This window comes from Dermochelys coriacea, chromosome 1 (assembly GCF_009764565.3).
Source record: "Dermochelys coriacea isolate rDerCor1 chromosome 1, rDerCor1.pri.v4, whole genome shotgun sequence".
Taxonomy (NCBI): domain Eukaryota; kingdom Metazoa; phylum Chordata; order Testudines; family Dermochelyidae; genus Dermochelys; species Dermochelys coriacea.
In genome coordinates, this window is record NC_050068.2 from 123,594,983 (window position 1) to 123,615,148 (window position 20,166).

Genomic DNA, 20,166 nt, shown 5'->3' on the forward strand with positions numbered 1-20,166 from the left:
TCTCCAAAGTTTTACTTTAGTTAGTAATTAGCTACTAAAGGTTACTTGAGGAATTTTACAACAGAAGACTTCTGTAATCTGAATACTCTAATATAAGGACATTAGGTGGTAGAGACTATGGGGTTTGTCATAGTTTATCTATTTTTGTTAAGATTCTGTTTAGTGTGCACTCCTTCATGTATAAAATAAGATATGGTATTATGAGCTGCCATCTCTACCCCAGATTACCGGCAGCTTATCTTAATAAGACAGACATGATTGTGTTCCTTTTAAAATAATTAACAAACACATGCTTGTATAATAATGAAATTGTCTGCCTGAATGATTTAAAATGGAGTTTTAATAACTAGACCCACTTTAAACATATTTAAAGTTTGCTAGATCACATGCTTTAGAAAAAAAAATTGGTAGTTACTCCTTTTTCCGGTAGGCCCATGGTTAGAAATGCTCAGAATCCTTTTACAATGAGTTTGCAAAAAAAAATCATGTTTAGCTGTACCGTCCCACACAGCTTTCAAAATCTGTTTCACAATGAGGGTGCAGGCCAATAAAATTCTGAAGAGGGTTCTAAACCAATCTTAAAATGGCTAATCTCATCAGATTGAAGAGAGGATAAAAGGAGCTGTGAATCTGAAACCTCTAATTACTGTTTTTATCTGACATTATCTCAGTGGTACCAAGAGATAATCCATCAGAGATAATTTTCCCTTCTGTTGGTTTTTTTTTTTTTTTTTTTTTGCCCATTAGATCATTTTTGGCTTACAGGGTTTCTTCGTTTTGTTGAGCATGATCAGCCATGACATACACCTGAGGCCAGTTTCTTTGAAACAAGCCATGGTAACTGCTTTTGCTCATTGTATAAATATGTTCATAGTTTACCAGTGCATTTGTTAACTTCTATCTAATGCAAACTGTAAATGTGCCCTTCACTTAAACCACTCTAAGTTGTGTGTACCTACCTTTTTGAAGAGATAAACTAGAGGAGGCAGTCTCTGGAGCTTATTCCATTAAAACAACGTTGTATTTGGTTTTAAGGAAACTTAATTCCTTTTTTAAACCATATCAGTGCTAAAAACTTAGTGATTGCTCAGTGTTTTGACTTTTTTTTTTTTTTTAAGAAAGCATGTATTGCATTATACGGCTTGTACTGAATAATGCTGAAACAGGATTGTATGGTTGCAGTCATAAGACGCACAGAATCTTGAATATAGTATTGAGCAAAGTTTTCAGTTTAGTTTATCTTTAATCCTTAAGATACCGTCTAGCTTCAGTGTTTTATACACTAAGGACTAGGGTGACCAGATAGCAAGGGTGAAAAATAGGGACAGGGGGTGGGGGGTAATAGGTGTCTACATAAGAAAAAGCTCCAAATATCACGACTGTCCCTATAAAATCGGGACATCTGGTCACCCTACTAAGGAGAGACCAGTGTCTGGAGGGTGTTGGGAAGGTTGGGGAGGCTAAGGTAGGAGAAGAGTGTCTGTGGCCACCAAGGCAGAGGTGAGTAGGGACTTTTGCCTAGGGTTCTGAGTGACCGTACTTCACTTCGGCTGGGAATGATTACCTGCACTCTGCCGCCTCTATTTCAGTCTGGAGCGAGCAGCAGGGAGATAGAGGGAAATGGGTATAAAGTAGGGCTGTCAATTAATTGCAGTTAACTTTTGCGATTAACTCAAAATTAATCATGATTTTAAAAAATCAATTGCAGTTTTAATCGCACTGTTCAACAATAGAATACCAGTTGAAATGTACTATATATTCTGTGTTGTAATTGAAATCGGTGTATATTTTTGATTACAAATATTTGCACTGTAAAAATGATTAACAAAAGAAATATATTTTTCAGTTTACCTCATACAAGTACTGTAGTGCAATCTTTTTGTCATGAAAGTACAACTTACAAATGTAGATTTTTTTTTTTGTTACATAACTGCACTCAAAAAACAAAACAATGTAAAACTTCAGAGCCTACAAATCCACTCAGTCCTACTATTTGTTCAGCCAATTGCTAAGACAAACAACTTTGTTTACATGTACAGGAGATAATGTACTTTACAGTGTCACCAGAAAGTGAGAACAGGCATTTGCATGGCACTTTTGTAGCCAGCGTTGCAAGGTATTTACATGCCAGATATGCTAAACATTCATATGCCCCTTCATGCTTCGGCCACCATTCCAGAGGACATGCTTCCATGCTGATGGCACGTTTATAAAAAAAAAAAAAAAAAAAAAGCATTAAATTAAATTTGTGACTGAACTGGTTGGGGGAGAATTGTATGTCCCCCTGCTCTTTTACCTGCATTCTGCCATATATTTCATGTTACAGCAGTCTCGGATGATGACCCAGCACATGTTCATTTTAAGAACATTTCACTTCAGATTTGACAAAAACGCAAAGAAGGTACCAATGTGAGATTTCTAAATACAGCTACAGCACTCTACCCAAGATTTAAGAATCTGAAGTGCCTTCCAAAATCTCGGAGGGATGAGGTGGGGAGCATACTTTCAGAAGTCTTAAAAAAGCAACACTCTGATGCAGAAACCACAGAATCCAAACCACCAGAAAAGGAAAATCAACCTTCTGCTGGTGTCATCTGACTCGGATCATGAAAATGAACATGAATTGGTCCACACTGCTTTGGACTGTTGAGCAAAACCTGTCGTCAGCATGGACGCATGTCCTCTGGAACGGTAGTTGAAGCATGAAGGGACATATGAATCTTTAGCACATCTGGCACGTAAATATCTTGCAACACCGGCTACAACAGTACCACGAGAACGTCTGTGCTCACTTTCAGATGACATTGCAAACAAGAAGTGGGCGACATTATCTCCTTCAAATGTAAACAAACTTGTTTGAGTAATTGGCTGAACAAGAAGTAGGACTGAGTGGACTTGCAGACTCTGAAATACTAGTTTTATTTTTGAATGCAGTTTTTTGATGCATAATTCTACATTTGTAAGTTCAACTTTCATGATAGACATTGCACAACAGTACTTGTATTAAATGAACTGAAAAATACTATTTCTGTTTTTTACAGTGCAAATACTTGTAATCAAAAAACAAATATAAAGTGAGCACTATTCACTTTGTATTCTGTGTTGTAATTGAAATCTATATATTTGAAAATGTAGAAAACATCCAAAAATATTTAAATAAATGGTATTCTGTTTAACAGTGATTAATTGCATGATTAATCATGGTGCAATTTTTTTTTATCGCTTGACAGCCCTACTATAAAGCTCACAGTGGTTTTTCTGTGAAGAAATGGGATTAATGTTTCGGAGGAGATGGACTAGGAATGTGAGGCTCCCAGTCTGGTGAGGGAGGGATCTCCTGGTGCTCAGTGGAATTGGGGAGGCCTCAGTGGGCAGAAAGGCTCTTGTCTGAAGGGAGGGAGCAGGAGTAGGAAAGGACATGTAGCTTCTGCTGTGAGACAGGAACAAGGGGTGTGTGTAATTTTTCAACCCATTGCCCCAATTTAGAAAGCCTTTTTTAAGAATACTTGACTAATAACTGACCACATTAAATGTGTTAACAGGTTGGGTATTGTGTTAGGGGAAGGGAGAATGATTGATTAAGACTCCATTAATACACCTGCCTTCTCTCAAATAGGATATCTGGGTTTTCTTTGCAGGTGTTCAGGAAGGACCTCATTAGTGCCATGAAACTCCCAGACTCTCACCATGTTAACCCTGATGAATATTACCTCTTTGCGGACACATGGAAACAAGAATGGGAAAAGGGTGTTCAGGTCCCAGCCAGTCCCGACACGATTCCACAGCCTTCTCTCAGGTAATTTGGTCTTAAACATTGAATGTACTTGGTACTGGACAAAACATAAAACGAGTCTGTCTCAAAGGATTTACAGTCTAATTGCAGCTAATGCTCGCTCGCTTGCTTGCGTGCTTAATATACTTAAACCTGTGGTACAACTGTCACCCAAGTCCAAAAATCTTTTAAAATTAAAATATTATCAATTTGGAGTCAATGTCAGTGGTACTTGAGACTGGGAGAGAATAGGCAGATCTGAACTGAAGGAAGAAAGCAAACATGCAATACTCAGAACTAGGATCAAACTAAAAAACAAAAATGCTTTCTTTGAGCATTTGGCACACTGCATAAAACAGTCATCTAACTTATTGTGACCAAGTAAAATTCCAAATAGAAAACAATATTCTGTTGCACTGGTTATATTCCATAAATCTACCCATAAAAACAGGACAACATGAATTGTAATAATGCAGCAAACACTTCATCCTCCTCGGATGGGATGTAGTCTCCAACAGTGACTGATATCTGTCAAAGCTTCAGAGGAAGGTAAGAACCTCCCAGAATCATTTTTGGGGGGCATGTAATCTGTTTCTGCCCTGACATAAGAGGCTGGGAACTTTCACTGTAAAATAAATACATTACAGTCAGGGGTGGGTGGGTGGATGGAAATGCTATTCAGTCTCCTAAACACTTTCTACCACTTCTATTACATTTACCTTCTATTTTACATTTTCCAATTTTAATTGCAGGATCAAGGGCATTAGTTATTTATTGGTGGACCTCTGTGCACTGGCAGAGTATCTTTGACTTTGGGGCTTAAGTAATTCTGGTCTTCAGAATTGCTAATCATTTGTGAGCTCCTCCAAGAAGACCTCTAACCACTTTTTTCCTTTTTGAAATGTGGTGACTGACACTTTGCGAATCACCCAGACCAGTAAGGGGTTTTGTCATCACCTGCCCTGTGATCTTGGGGCTTTTACGGAGTATCTCTATGGTTCAGATCTCCGATTCCAGTAGCCAACTCACAAGCAGAAAATCTCACCCTGCTTTCTCAGCCTAATTATCCTTGCAAGGTGATACTTGCAGTCTCAAGTCTCCCCAAATCCATCCTCCTCGAATTTTTAAGTACCAGATAATTGGATAGGTCTCCTCATAAAGTCTAATGGTACATCATTTGTCTTTTTCTGGGCTGGACAGTGGACTGGTTTCAAGTAAACACTTGGCTTGGGGGGGCCCCTACCTGCTTGATTGCTCACTGCCCTGCTGTGAAGTGTAGTTGAAGTTGTACAGATTGAACATGGTTTTGGTATACATAAATACATAGATTCGTAACCTGTGTGTGTATAAATAAATAATCTCATAATGACCATCACGTTCAGAACATTACAAGCTTTCATAAGACCTTACTCAATATACTTTTGTAGTATAATACAGTATGCAATCGGTTGAACTGCTCATTCCAAATGGAATGTAATATTTGAGGTGCAGGTATGCAAAAATAAAAGTGAATTTTGACACAGTTCAAAATTTTTAATGTTTTAAGCACCAATGGGTGAGATTTTCAAAATAGCCTAAGTAATTTAAGGGTACAAGTTCCACTGAAGTTAGTAGGACTTGTGTTCTCAAGTCACTTAAGCACTTTCGAAAATCCTACTTTTAGGTACCTAAATTTAGATTTTTGACCATAATTTCATTTTAATGCAGCACAGTTGAGCGTCCTAATACTGTTTTTTTGTTTTAACTCTTGCAACATACTGAAGTACTATGAAAATCAGTTAGTTCAGAATCCATCAGTAAGAAACACTTCTTGTTCTGTATTATGCATGGTCTTACTACTTTAGTTAAATTTCATCCATCTGTCTGCTCAGTTCCTCAGGCTGAGTTGTCACAACTTCTGTGTTTTGTTTTAGTTTAGTTGCCAAATTTTCTTACCACCAACCCTCTTCTCAAGATAGCTGCTTAACTATACAGAAGTGCAGTTGTTTCAGTACTGAAACCCCAGAAGATTAGGAAAGGATAAACTCTTCTTACATTAAACAAATACTGTTGTGTACGGTGGTTTTTGTTTTTTAAGCAGGGATGGATGAAAACATCGATGCCAGGTCTACACAAGTAAAGATTTGCCAGTATAGCTGTGCTGGCAAACCCTCCTAGTGTAGGCATGGTCTATACTTCCAGAAAAATGCTGGTATAGTTTATACTCATTCCTGAGCTAAACAAGTGCCTTTGACAGCATATTTATCTCAATATAACTGTATTTAGCTAGAGCTTTTGTGAGTACAGAAATGTTTTAATAAATAAATAGCCCACTCCTAACTGAGCTGCTATACCATAGCAGTTTCTAGAAAAAGGAGGAGGAGGAAAAGAAACAGCTAAGCGAGGAGGAGAGGCAACAAAGGAAAAGGGGGAGGAAAACAGTACTTGTACTAACACTATAACTCATGTTGCCCAATAAGAATTGTGGGTCATCAGAGTTCAGAGAAATAACCCAAATCTATTTTGATGACTTGCTAGACTACCACATAAGTGTACTCTCCTCCTTTCACAATAATTTTCTTCTTTGCTTGCCTAATTCTACAAAGCACAATGCACTTCACATATGGAATTATTCTGTTCATTGCTGGTCTGGGGTCCCGTCCGCCGGCCCCACTCAGCCAGGGTCTTGGCTGCCGGCTCCGCTCAGCCTGCTGCCGGTCTGGGATCCTGGCCTTGCCCACATAGAGTGGATACCTATCTTCTCCCTGGTTCTAGCTCTGCACTGAGCTGAGGGTGGGAGTGCAGTGAGCACAGCCTCTTTTCAGGAGCTAGAATGAAGGAGGGGGCTCAGGGTTGGGGCAGGAGGTTTGGGTGTGGAGTGCTTACCTGGACAGCTCCCATTTGGTACAAGGGGTGCAGGAGCTTCTATTTGGTGCGAGGGGTAGGGTGGGATTGTGGGGGGAGTGCAGGAGCTCCCATTTGGTGGGGGGTGTGTGCAAGAGTTGGTATGTGAGGGGGTGCAGGAGTCAGGGTAAGGGGTGTGGGGAGGTGCAGGGGTGAGGGAAGAGGGCTGGGAGTGTGTGGGTGGTGGGTTGTGGGGGTGCAGGGGTGAGGGAAGAGGGCTGGGAGTGTGGGGGTGCAGGGGTGAGGGAAGGGGCTGGGAGTGAGTGGGTGGTAGGGTGAGGGCAGAGGGCTAGCCCTGCTGGTGCTCCCAGGCCCTTGCCCAGAGCGGCTTGTGGCAAGGGGCTGGAGGGGGATGTCCCCGTCCCTGTCCCTTCTTTGCCTCTTTCCCAGCACGGGGTCGGCAGCAGGGAGGGAGAGGAGGAGGGGCAGGAACCCAGCATGCTGGGGGAAGAGGTGGGGGAGGGGGGAACTTGCCTGCCCTGCAGCAGCGGCAGCTGCCAGGACCAAGCTGCTTTACCCTGCCCCCATGGGGGCAGAGAGGGGTGGGCAGGATTTTTAATGGCATGCTGCTGCCTGCCAGAGTCCCGGCTGCCGGCAGGCAGCAGCATGCTATTAAAAATCAGCTTGCGTGCTGTCTTTGGCTCGCGTGGTACAGGTTGCTGACCCCTGTGCTAGATTATTAATCAGGAATCTAATTGTCTTGAAGACTTCATACTACAGTTTAGAAGAAGGCTTGAACAAAGGTGTATGGAATTTTATGTACATAATGTCTTCAACTTCATAAACAATTCCAAAATGGTCCAGTTGAAGGCATATGTTTGTCCATTTTTAAAATTTAATTAAAAACTAGAATTAAATTTTGATTTCAAATTAAATTAAGACCCTATTATATAATTTTAGAAAACTATTCCATGTACAGAATTAATCTTTTTTTTTTTTTTTTCTTTTTCTTCTAGGACTTCTCATGTATGGAAGTGGCACTTACACAATAGTCTTGAAACATGAGTTGTCTGGTTAATATGGTGTGATCTAAAGACTTTCTGATCATCAGTCCTCTGAGTCAGGGCTCAGTCAGTAGGAACCAAAACTCCACTTGACAGCTAGTGACCTTAAGAGTTCCTGAACAGACTTTTTTTCATTGCAAAACCACCACCCTGGCGCTCTTGTCAGTCATTGGGCCAGTGGAAGTCAGTGGAAATGGAGGGCATTTTGCACTTGATACTAGATGCAACATCTTGCAGAAATGGGCTGTAACCAAAGACCTATAGCTAACCATGCCATTTCTATTAATTTTACATTTAGGGTTGTAGCAGAAAAGGTGAAGGAAGTACTGTATACACGACCTAGGAAGTACATCCATTGTTCCAGCCAAGAGCCCACAGAACCTGGTTACATCAATATTCTGGAACTGGCAGAATCTGTGTGTCGCTATGACTTGGATGACATGGATATCTTTTGGCTTCAAGAATTAAATGAGGAGCTTACAGAAATGGGTAATTTTACAATACAGTTTAGCTTTAAAAATTGAGTTGAGAGTTGAGTAAGTGGACTTGGGTATTTGTAGAGATGAGTTTAGACGAAAAATGTTAGGGGAAAAATAACATTGGAATGCTGACTTTCTGTAAAGAAAGCATTTACAGAAGTCATTTGCTACATTAGCTTAATTTGAAAGAGTTACAATTTGTGGCTAAGAACTTATTTCTTCATATCCTTCATGATTATGTACAGCTTTTGCGGACTCAAAACAAACATCAAGTGGCTTAGAAACAATTTAAGTCCCTAAAGCTTGAAATTCCCCTTGTGCATAAGAAAAAAGCTTGTATTTTCATTCCTTATAAATATGCACAGTATCGCTACAAAATGTGGACTTATAGTTTGACTTTGAGGCAGACAGTCTCCGCCTCCTGGAGCTTGCGTTCTAAATACACAATACTCAGGATGTTGTGACGATCTGATTTTAGTGTTGCAGATCCTTTTAAAACAGGCTACCGTTACAGCGGATTTACATTTAATCTGAGTGTACCAAGTTTTTGTGTGTGTTTAAGGGAGAATGTGAATGAAGACAGGGTGATGTGGAGAAAAGCTAGATTCTTTCATCACTGCTTGATAGCATATACATTTACCGTTTTATTAAAAATGAATTTTTCCCTGCCATCATGCTAATCGCTCTGGCAGTATATTAGATGTGTTGGGTTTTGGAATACTTTGTAGGATTTTATAGCAAGATATAAACTTTCTCTGATAGAAAATTACTCTTGGGAGCAAACTATTTTTTGAAAAGCACATTGTACCACATGGCATTGTAGTGGTTTCTCTTCTGCATGTTGCTCTATTTGCTTAAATTGTGGTCTTAAAGAAAAGTTACTCAAAGATTTGGTTTATTATTTTGTTAAAGTTCACTGGTTAACTTCAAAACTATATTAAACCACATGTAACTAGTGGAGAATAAACATTTTGTAAATAAACATTTGCGTCAGGATTTACATAATGATAAAAAAGTGGGTTCTGTTTTCTTTTATTAGTTGATAGAAGTGTATTTCTCTTTTTGTGTTTTCCTGTGACCCATCTTTACTCATAGATGGTGTATGCATTCTAATCCCCTCCCCTCTTGCAGGATGTGGGCCCCTTGATGAGAACACAATGGAGAAGACGGTAGAAGTCCTGGAACGGCAATGTCATGAGAATATGAACCATGCTATTGAGACTGAGGAAGGGCTGGGCATAGAATACGATGAAAATGTGATCTGTGACGTGTGCCGGTCCCCTGACAGTGAAGATGGGAATGATATGGTGTTTTGTGACAAGTGTAATGTTTGTGTCCATCAGGTTTGTGTTAGAAGAGATGTTTGAAATTTGTTTTTGTTGGTGGGTGTGTAATCTGAACAAGCTTTTTAAATAGCAATTTGGAGGGCTTTTAACATCTTCTAGACACGAAGACTGCAACTGCTTGAAGGTAGACTTTTGTATTCCTACAAATAGACTTGATTATGCTGTCTAGCACAGTGAATATCGAAGCGATGTGGTCTGAGGACGGGGAATGCAGGTCTAATCCCAGCTCTGGCAAGCACTTTTCTGTGGCCCCGCGCAAATTCTTTCCCCATCTTTAAAACAGGGATGATACTTGCCAACTTCACAGGTATACTGTAAGGATGAATTAGTATTTTAAGATGCTTTGAAGGTAGAAAGATGCTAAGAACTATAGAACCTTCGTTAAGGAACTGCCTGGGGTTTTCCATCCTTGTTTGGCCAGTTAATTGGGGCCAGAACCACTCTGAAACCTGCCTAAAGCTGGGCATCTAAAACTAAATTTAGGCACCTAAGTACGTGGACTGATTTTTCAGAAGTGTTAGCAAGCTTCTGGCTAGTACCTGTCATGTGCCCCCCCTTAGCTGTCTCTTTTTCCAAGCTGAAAAGTCCATCTTATTAATCTCTCCTCATATGAAAGCTGTTTCATACCCCTAATTTTTGTTGCCTGTTTCTGTACCTTTTCCAATTCCAACTTAAAATATCACATAAAATGAAAAGCTGATTTGCCAAATCATTTCTTAGGCAAGAGCTCCCTCTGTTGGTTTTTTTGAAGTACTGTTAAATTTTTCAACCTTGCCACTCAAATTTTTTTTTTTAAAGTTTACAGTGTTTAGAGATTAATTTGGCTTTGTTTGGTGTTATAAGTATTTTGACAGACTTGAGGAAAGAATTTTTTCTTTCTCATTTTGCTCCTCTTTGTATTCTTATGCTTAATTTTGATACTCAGGTCTTGAAGTCAAAAAGCCAGCATGAGAATATGCATTTTTGCAGAACAATACGGATAGACTTTCTCATAAGGGAGTATTTTAAAAATCTGGGTCTTATCTAAGGGGAAAATGTCTACTACAACTTTTTTTTAATAGTTCAGATTGGAAAATTCACTTTCCGTAGCCACTGTATCTCGGCATCCTTGCAGGTATTTTGTTACTGATGTTCTCTAATGCCTAAGTGTATGTGTGATGTTCCTGAGATGAGCTGAGTTGCTGTGTGAACTTCGAATTTTCAGATGTTTCTGTGATTATAATTAGAGATTTCAACATGTGAGTGTTTCTAGACTAAAACAATAAGCTCTGTGAAATCTATTGAGTGCCTTGAGGCATTAGAATCCTTAGGGTTGGTTGGCATTAGGGAGACTTAAATGGAAAAACAAAAAATCAGTCAGCAGTGTTGCAGGCTCTAGTGTAGACAGGCTTCTGATTCTTTAAGCTCTGTGTCCTCTAGTGCTGCTCAGAACATCTCTAATAAATTGAGTTTTAAAACCGTGGCTGCAGCTAGTGGCCATCTAAAAGTAGGGCTTTCGACATTGCTAACTGCAAACTCTGAAGCAGGAATGGTAGGAAACTTCTGACAAACATCTGTTAATAAACAGGGCCTTAGTAGTCATGTGGAATCAGACATTTGTGGAAACAAGTAGTTTGAGACTTTCAGCACATGTATCATTATCAATGAGGATATCTATTTCCATTTCTCAAACTTTGCAAACCATGCATTTCTCAGAGCTGGAAATGGTGGACACACAGAAGATTCTAGATTCCACAATTTTTGCTGCACTCTGCAATACTTTAAAAACTTGTAAGCCTCCATTTAGGAAAAAAAAAGTTATTTCAGTTGGCAGGATACAATCAACATAGTTATGAACTGCTGTGGTAATCCTAACAGTCTCCAGCCAAACAGCTGTAGCAAGGGTATGAAGATGGTGGGGGGGGACCCATCAAAACATATACCTGGAACCATTGTAAATGGTGGTATTAATCACAGGAAATTGCTATTTTTTTCCATGTAACTTTTTTAAAAACTTTTTATTAAATTTCTAGAGCTGCTTTTGTAAAAAGACAAATGGAAAAGTAAGGATCCTTCAGCACCATGTTTTACATGTATATATTTTAACATAAATTTTACAAAGAAAAGGGAAAATAATTTGTAGGAACCATAACTTTTTGCATCCCTTGACTTTGTGTTTAACTATAATCATAGCTTTCTATGGAGAGATTATCAAAGATACAAAGGACAGTTAGTGCCTACCTTTTATTGGCTTTCAGTGGTAGTGGGTGCCCAACTGCTCTTTTTGTCTCTGAAAGCCACCCACCCCATTACAATTAACAATTAATTTGTGTCCATTCTGGTCCGTGTGTGTTTGATAAGGAGGTACTAATTACATCCAGGAGAAAGTGTTGTGTTTGGATAAGATTTGTAGAGTGTAGTTTTTTAATAATATGATAGTCATTGATGTAAGCCTCTGATATTGTCTCACCTATACGCTGAAGCAGAGAGAATTTTCCTTTGTCCCAAGGCATGTTACGGAATCTTAAAGGTTCCTGAAGGCAGCTGGTTGTGTCGCACTTGTGTTCTGGGAATACATCCTCAGTGTCTCCTGTGTCCAAAGAGAGGAGGTGCCATGAAAGCTACTAGGACAGGGACCAAGTGGGCACATGTGAGCTGTGCCCTCTGGATTCCAGAGGTAAAACTAATTTATGTACCTTTTTTTTTTTTTAAAAAAAAAAAAAACAACCAAATTCTTTCTCATCATTATCCTTACCCCTTGCTGTGCCCAATCTTTAATGTTGAGTTAAGGGGATAATAATTAATACTAGATGTTGTTCTGAGGTTTGTATGATCTATAAAAATTGGACCATCCAAGTCATGTACAGCTAAGAATAGCACTTTTTTCTTTCCATTTATTGTAGTAAGCACTTATTAGCCATGTTACAAGCATCTGACTGATTTACATGGAAGAATTACTGTTGCAAGCCACTACAATTTATGGACGATTACTTACTTACTTTTTCCTTCTTTTACTTATTTCCTGATAAAATAGCATGTGCATCCTCAGTGTAATGTGTAGTTATAGAGCAACGGTTTTCGTTGAGTGATTTTTGAATTTCTCTGTTCTGTGTAATATTTTTAACAGTTGCTGTGTACTTTACCTGGTTTCACAATGTTGCATAGTGACAGTGATTGTTCTGAAATGAGAACATCATTTAAATTAATGCAGTATGTGCAAAGTGTGTTTTCACATCACTGGACAGTAATTTTTAATTTCCAGTTAATGTAATTTTCTGAGAATTTCTGTATTATCTTGGTTAAAAAATTTAATCACTGCTAAAGTAGCCTTACAAATTCAGAGTGTAACAATGTTTTATCTTTCAAACTATCCTAAATCTCTCAATGAAAGAAGATTAGAGCATTTATAAAAGTCAGAAATCCATGTAAGGAGATGGATTATAAATCAGGAATTTCATTAATGTGAAGGGATATAGATTTACATAATTGTAATGAGACTGGAATGATCCAAAAATTGTGGTGGTGGACAGATGGATCAAGATTAATATTGAACCACAGGCTAAGCTCTGTGTGCATTCCTACCTGCTGGACTCTGCAGGGTCCCAAGCCCTAAACTCCTTCAAGCCCCTGCTTTTCATCACTTCTTCTCACATTTCTTTGCCAGTTTACCAGATGCTGTAGCAATGTAGTTTGATTTTATTGAGGTATTTGTTTTCTTACTAATGTACTAAAAAGTAGATTGGTTTGTTCTGATAAATGCTTCCTGCACTGTTGTTTGCAGGTTAGCATTGCTTGCCCAGAAAGGATGGAACCAATCACAAAAGTATCTCACATTCCGCCAAGTCGATGGGCTTTAGTCTGTAGCTTATGCAAACTTAAAACCGGTGCTTGCATTCAGGTATGTACCAGTTCTGCAATGACTTCTATCAATCTGAGCATGAAAAATAGAATTTGGATTTAAATAGCATTTTTCACATTCCTAATGCTTCATAATGGCAAACATGGCTCTTAGCAATAGCTCATTAAACAGTCTTGGACATTTGGAAACTTTTGAGCTAGAGCAGAGATTTTCCAAGTGTGTGTGAGAGGGAGTGATGTGATTATCAGAGGGTGAGGATATGTGGACCTGACTGAGCTTAGATCAGCAGGGGGCTCTGTCTGTTAGAGGAAGGGGACAAGGCTCTCTGTGGGCTTTCTCAGCTACTGGGACCAGTCTCCCTGTGCATCCTGGTCTTTCACTCCTGCAGCAGCCACCCACCGGCGGTTACCCTCCTCTGCCGAGGAGGCTGGCAGGGGACCAGAAGGGTATACCTGGTGAGTGCTGACCCTGCCCCTCCTGAACCCATCAGCTCTTCAGTGTGGCCTGGGGACATAGATCCCTGTCTGCTTCCCTGGCCTTACGGAGCCTGTGCAGGGAAGTGTATGGGGCCACATTGAAGGGCTCACAGGATTAGGAGGGGGTTGGGTCAGTACTCACCAGATGCAACCTTCCACTCCCTGGCTGACCCTAGCCCTTCAGCGTGGCCCTGTTGAATTCCCTTGTGTGGGGAGGAATGAGAGAGGCACCTCCTGCCCTTGGTCTCCTGGGTACCAGACATACCTTCCTGCCCTGCCTCTTAGAAAAGGGGTGGGGGGGTGGGGCAGGTGTATGCATGGACCTGAACCTCTGAAGTGGGCTCAGGGAAAAAAAAAAATTGGGAACTCCTGAGCTAGTGTCCTGGTTGAGACAGAGAACTGCCTTTTAATAAAGCTATGGGATGTTTAGCTACCAAGTGGACAATTGCCAGAGATGGACAGAAGTGTCTGCAATTTTAACATCTTACTCACAGAAGAAAATGTTCTAAACTTGCATTCCTTTTGAAACAGGATGTAATTTATAGGCTCTGAAATCAGAGGTAGAAAATACTGGAACTGTTAGCCAGATAACCAAATCTAAGCTGAACTGGGTTTTGTCAGATGCAAGATGTACTAAATATTTGTTTGAATTTCCCTACTTAAGATTAAATTAGTTTCTATTATAACCCTTATTTTTATGGGATTTTAATGTGGAAGAATTGACTTGCTTTGGGATGAAATTTAACATTGTTTCTCAGCTGAGGAGTACTCATTAAATTTTGAAGTATAACACGGAAAAGTGTATTTAAAGGAGTGGGTTTTATATAACTTAAGCATTCCTTGGTCCTTTCTCCTTTTGTTGCTACTATTGGCTGACTCTAGTGTTTCACTCATAGTGCTCTGTGAAAAGCTGCATCACTGCCTTTCATGTCACCTGTGCCTTTGAGCATAGCCTAGAGATGAAGGCCATTTTGGACGATGGGGATGAGGTCAAGTTCAAGTCGTACTGTCTAAAGCATAGCAAAAACAAGCAGAACTCGGTGCCTGACGTTGAGGAGAACCCCAAGAGCATGGCAGACCAGAAGCAAACGGAGAGTGAGAAAACTAGTTTGCGTGCTCAGAAACTGAGAGAGCTGGAGGAGGAGTTCTACTCATTAGTTAAAGTGGAAGATGTTGCAGCAGAACTGGGCCTTCCTAAAATTGCTGTGGACTTCATTTATAATTACTGGAAATTAAAGCGGAAAAGTAACCTTAACAAACCATTGTTTCCTCCCAAGGAGGATGAAGAAAATGGCTTGGTGCAGCCAAAAGAAGATAGCATTCATACCCGCATGAGGATGTTCATGCATTTGAGGCAGGATCTAGAAAGGGTAAGAGTTTGGATGGTAAAGATTTTTTGACTACATACCTATAGGTGAGCGAGGTTCTTGCCTTAAATGCTGTGATTAAAATTTCTTGTAATGCTTTTTTCAACTTTCTTATGATATCAGAAGTATATTACGTCCAACTTTGTCTGAAAAGTCCCTTGACGTCAGAGTCCGAGAACTAATGTGTAAACTTCTGCCAGAAACAATTGTGGTGGTGATTTTGGCACAAGTTTACAATTTTTTTTTTTTTACAGGGAAGTTATTCAAAATGAATTTTTTTTTTGAATGTGGTGACATTTTGAAATGTCTGAAATGAGAACAAAATTTTCTGAACTTATTGACAATTTCTGTGGAATATTTCTACCTTGTCTCATTTTGGTATTAAAACAAATGTTGGAATTTCTTATAGGACAAATTCTGTTTTTTTCAAACAGGTCTAATTGTGTGTCATGGGGAACACTCAGCAAATATTCAGCAAAACATAGGTTGTCTGTGTTCCACAACTTTTTTGACATTTTATCAAGAGATTTAGCACCTGATTCTGCTAGTGTTATAGTGGGTGGAAATATTGCTATTAACGTAAATGAGTGAGTGAAAGCAGGGGGCTATAACCCCTTGAATAGTCTTAAAAAAACCCCCAAAACTATTAAAGTGATCATCCAAAAGGACTGATTCTGAAAGCCTTTCAAAACTGGCAAAATTGTGTGGGAATTGAGAGCATCATTTTAAAGGTGACCTGAAGGTCAATGTGTGTCAAATTTCAGCAATATGAGAGCTAAGCGGCCTAATAGCCAGACTGACTGGGGGGACCTTAACTTGAATCTTATTTAAGATTCATGAAGTCCCCATATCACTATGGTTTTCTAGTATAAGTGTGCTGTTAAGAAAAACAAACTATTGTATGTTTTTGTAAAATGTATTTTATAAAATTGCAGTAGCTTCAGAAAACACAATATGGCTGTATTTTAAAAAAAAACAAAACAAAACACTTAGCCTTCTTGCACGCTGGTCCCACACAATTGTAGTACCAGTGGGAGTAATGTACCAGAGTAGCAGTTTGTGATCTGAATGGGCTATGTGGTGTGTGGTTTAAGAAAGCAAGAAAAGAAGAAAAGGAGGAAAAAGAGTTCTAAAATTTGCTTGATGGCTCTTCTTTTAACCTACTTTATTTGTTCACTTGTTGCTAATATAGATGGGAATTTGACCAACTGCTTTGCAAATCACTTTTAGCATCTTCTTTAATGATTTAAAAAAAATCCTTGCAATTGAAAATACTTGGCTTATAGTGCATATGATTCTATGAAATTCACCATGGAGCTTTTCTATTATAGGGCGTTACCTGTGTGAAGATGCTTTGTTCGAGAATTCAAATGTTAATTAAACATTCTTGACCACTTTTTAAAAAAAGATTCTAGAATTTTTTTTTTTTTTAAACTGTAGGTACGGAATCTCTGCTACATGGTGAGCAGAAGAGAGAAACTGAAACTGTCCCATAGTAAAGTACATGAACAAGTCTTCAATTTGCAAGTCCAGCTCGTTAATCAGGAAATTGCGGCAGGTAATCTCTATATACAAAATACAGTAATTTTATCGGCTAAAGTTTTTGCTCTGGGTATGTCTGCTCCAGGTCACTGCTGGCATCTTAAACCCTGTGAAGCTGTGTTTTTAATGGGCTCTTGTGAGTATGCACTCTCCTTGCCAGCTTTCCTAATTAGTGGAACATGCAGAGCATTTTCATCTTCAGAGTCATACTTTGGTATCACATCTGTATATGGCACCCCCTAAATATCTAGGATAGGATGGAATACCAATCACTGCATCATCTAGGCACCACAGCTGTATTACTGGTATCTGCATCAGGCGGGCTGTGGGATTTTCTCTTTGGGTTACCGTTCTATACTCCCATTTTCCCTACAGTGGCTATATATTGCAAATGTCTATTGGTCTCTCCCCAGCGGAAGGAAAATTGCTCACTTGTTAATTATTTCCTTCTGACAGAGATGGGGAGAATGATTGACAAAAATTCACACTATTCTCATGTCTCCTTTCATAGGTCATAAATGTTTTTTAAACAAGTTTCTCCGTTTGCAATTTGTCATTTTTGTTCACCCCACATAATGTTTTATGAAGTTTAAAAATGGATAGTAGCTGCCCTGGAACGCTAATGTTCCCAAAACAACTGTGTGCCTTACTTTTCTAGTGAACGTCATGAAACAATGATTGAAGCTTCTGGAATGAGGAAGAATGTACTCTGTATGATTTTTTTTAACTGAATGCAGGGGCTGTGCATTTATATAATACAGTCTGTAATATATTGGGTGAAAGTTTTAAAGCATACCTAGCTTTAAACTATAAATTTGAAGAAAAAACTGTCGTTACAGAATAGAAATATTAAAATGCTTACATAAGTTCTGTTTGGTGCTTAGGAACAATTTAATTTTTAGTTAACAGCTTCTCCTTAACATCCTAAATGCATCTCAGTAGTAATTGTTAAACTAATTGAAAATGCTCTTTAATGTGTGCATGCTTTTTATAGGCAGGAAAACTATTAACTAAGTTTAATGAAAGTCTTACCACCTTTTAAATACATCTTTTCTGTTTTCTCTCTCAGGCCATTCTCTGACAAGTGCACTAGAGAACACACTGTTCTACCCACCTCCCAGAATCACCTTGAAATTAAAAATGCCCAAATCGGCGCTGGGTGACTGCAAAAATAACTCTATGATAAAACCTGGCAACAGACCCCTATCTCCTGACAACACCACTATTTACAACAAAAGGAATGTGCAGATGTCAAAGGAGTCATTTGAAATTAAAGCAAAATCATACTCTCGGTATCCGCATGACAACCGAAGTAATGGGTTATTGGTAGGGATTGGCAAGACTAGGAATGAAACAAAAGATTCTGGACCTGCACAGTCACCAGAGTTTCATCGTGGGCAGTCATCTGGTAAACCATTAGCACTTCAAGCTGCATTGCATGGACAGTCTTCCATTGGGAATGGAAAAATGCAGCAAGAGAACTCAAGATTTAAGAAATCCAATGGTTTAATGGGCAGGGCTGAAGATGTAACTCAGAGAGACAGGTCCAGCCAGACACCATATGAACAAGAATCTGTGCTCACTGCTCATTTGGCTAGTCAAAGCAATTTTAGAAAATCTACAATAGAACATTTTAGCAGGTCCTTTAAAGAGGCTACCAACAGTTTGGTGAGGACCACAGAAGATCTGAGGTGCTGTGAAAAGCCAACAAGGAGGCTTTCAACAAAAGAACGTTTGTGGAGCAAGCAGACTCTTGAATTCCAGACAGGAGGAGCTCCATACCAGGATAATGATGGGTATTGCCCTGATTTGGAGCTAAGTGACTCTGAAGCTGAAAGTGATGAGAATAAAGAACAAGTCAGATTAAGGAGAAGCAGCTCAGAGAGAGAAAGCCAAAGTAAAGACTTTGGTAGAGATTGTCACAATAGAAACAAAAAAAATATAATTTCTCACAGTTCAGTACAAAGGTGATTATAAACCCCTAAGGGGTAACTCAACCTTTGCATAATCCAGTGTATTGGTGCAAACCTAGGCATCAGAGGGTTTCAGAAAACAGGGTAGGATTTACATTAGGAAGAAATGCAGTGAAAAAAGAGTAGTTTTCAGTAGTGAATTGGCTTGCGATTTTAAAGGGATAGTCAAGGTTGTGTAGAAATCAATGTGCTTTATTACAGGTTAACATCTGGGAGAGTATGGAGCTGTTAATCTTTGCATAACTCCAGGAGCTGCTTCCTTTTTACCTGCTTTTGTGTAAGGCATTGTTAAAAATGTCAGTTTTTGTGCTGCTGGACCAGGTATTAAAGGAGTCCTTGCATTGCTCTGTAACATGCTGTAAAAGATTAATGCAGACACTAAAACTGCATTCCTGTTGCACCTGCAATATGACCCTGATCAGCAAAAACTTAAGCATGTGCTTAAAACTTTAAGCACATGAATAGTTCCATTGACTCCAGTGGGAGTACTCACACACTTTAAATTTAAAGCACATGTTTAAATTCTCTGTTGGATTGTGGTCTAAGTGACTACTAAATGGGGATCCTGTTCTGCAGAAAGGTTAGAACTCCAGTGATGCTTGTAACTCCTCTCTGCAGTGTAGAAGCAAGCATCACAAATGCTGCCGAACTCACTGACCTCTAGATGTGCCCCCATACTTTGCTCTGGCTAAAGGTTGTGTTTCTCTTGACAGTAATTCACTTTATTTTGTAAATATTCAACTTCTAGTACTTCAGTTTTTTCATCTTTGTACATAGTTGCTTGTTGTGGGATGCACTTGTAAATATTTTACCCAGCTAACAAGTAAAGATGACTAAATTTGTGGATAGTGTTTACAAAAGTAGATGTACTACAAAGAAAAATGCGATTTGACACTTAAATTTTAGGCAATCACCGATGATGCTAGGTTCCTCTTGAAACTTGAGGTTTCACATCTGGAGGCATTTATACCTGGTATGTTAAAAAAAGAAAAGGAAAAAAAAGCTTGAACTAAAAATCATTTTGTCTGACCTTTTTTTCTATGGGCTAAAATTTCCAAGCCTAGGTGACTAAATAGGGGTTTAGGAGCTTAACTTTAGGAACATAGGCTTGAAAAAATTTAGCCAGTCATTATTTGAAGCACATTTTTATTGCTAGATAAATCTGGACACATATGTAAGACATATGACTACATTAAGCTGCTTAGCCACCTCTAATTAGTTTGTTTCCCAAACTAAAAGTGCTTTGCACAAGTTTTAAAAGTTGCAAATGCTAATATGCCAACTTTCAGCCAACCTCAGCAAAAAGTCCCATTTTATTCTTTACAGCATGTGGTTTGTTTTGTTTGAATTAAAAAAAAAAAGTTCTGTTAACCAAGAGTAATTCTGTTGACTGATGGAATGACATTTCAGTCCTAAATGGGCAAAGTCCACTGTCCCACATCAAGGGCTGAAATGGAGCACAGGCATTGCAGAGGGCCTTGCATTA

General features: G+C 39.1%; 1 protein-coding gene across 11 annotated transcripts in view; it reads left to right on the plus strand.

Annotated features, from left to right (window-relative positions):
• Positions 1 to 20,029, plus strand: part of JADE3 (jade family PHD finger 3) — a 68,557-nt gene extending 48,528 nt beyond the window's left edge. For 6 of the 11 annotated variants that reach the window (XM_043495108.1, XM_043494974.1, XM_043495152.1 and 3 more), the window contains 9 exons: positions 748 to 837; positions 3,639 to 3,796; positions 7,958 to 8,148; positions 9,270 to 9,481; positions 11,973 to 12,140; positions 13,245 to 13,361; positions 14,695 to 15,168; positions 16,606 to 16,723; positions 17,777 to 20,029. In XM_043495108.1, coding sequence (XP_043351043.1) covers positions 748 to 837; positions 3,639 to 3,796; positions 7,958 to 8,148; positions 9,270 to 9,481; positions 11,973 to 12,140; positions 13,245 to 13,361; positions 14,695 to 15,168; positions 16,606 to 16,723; positions 17,777 to 18,678 — 2,430 coding nt within the window. In that variant the 3' untranslated portion in view covers positions 18,679 to 20,029. The remainder of the gene's footprint in view (positions 1 to 747; positions 838 to 3,638; positions 3,797 to 7,957; positions 8,149 to 9,269; positions 9,482 to 11,972; positions 12,141 to 13,244; positions 13,362 to 14,694; positions 15,169 to 16,605; positions 16,724 to 17,776) is intronic. The other 5 variants (XM_043495301.1, XM_038396311.2, XM_043495397.1 and 2 more) reach the window with 2 other exon arrangements.
• The last annotated feature ends 137 nt before the right edge of the window (positions 20,030 to 20,166 follow it).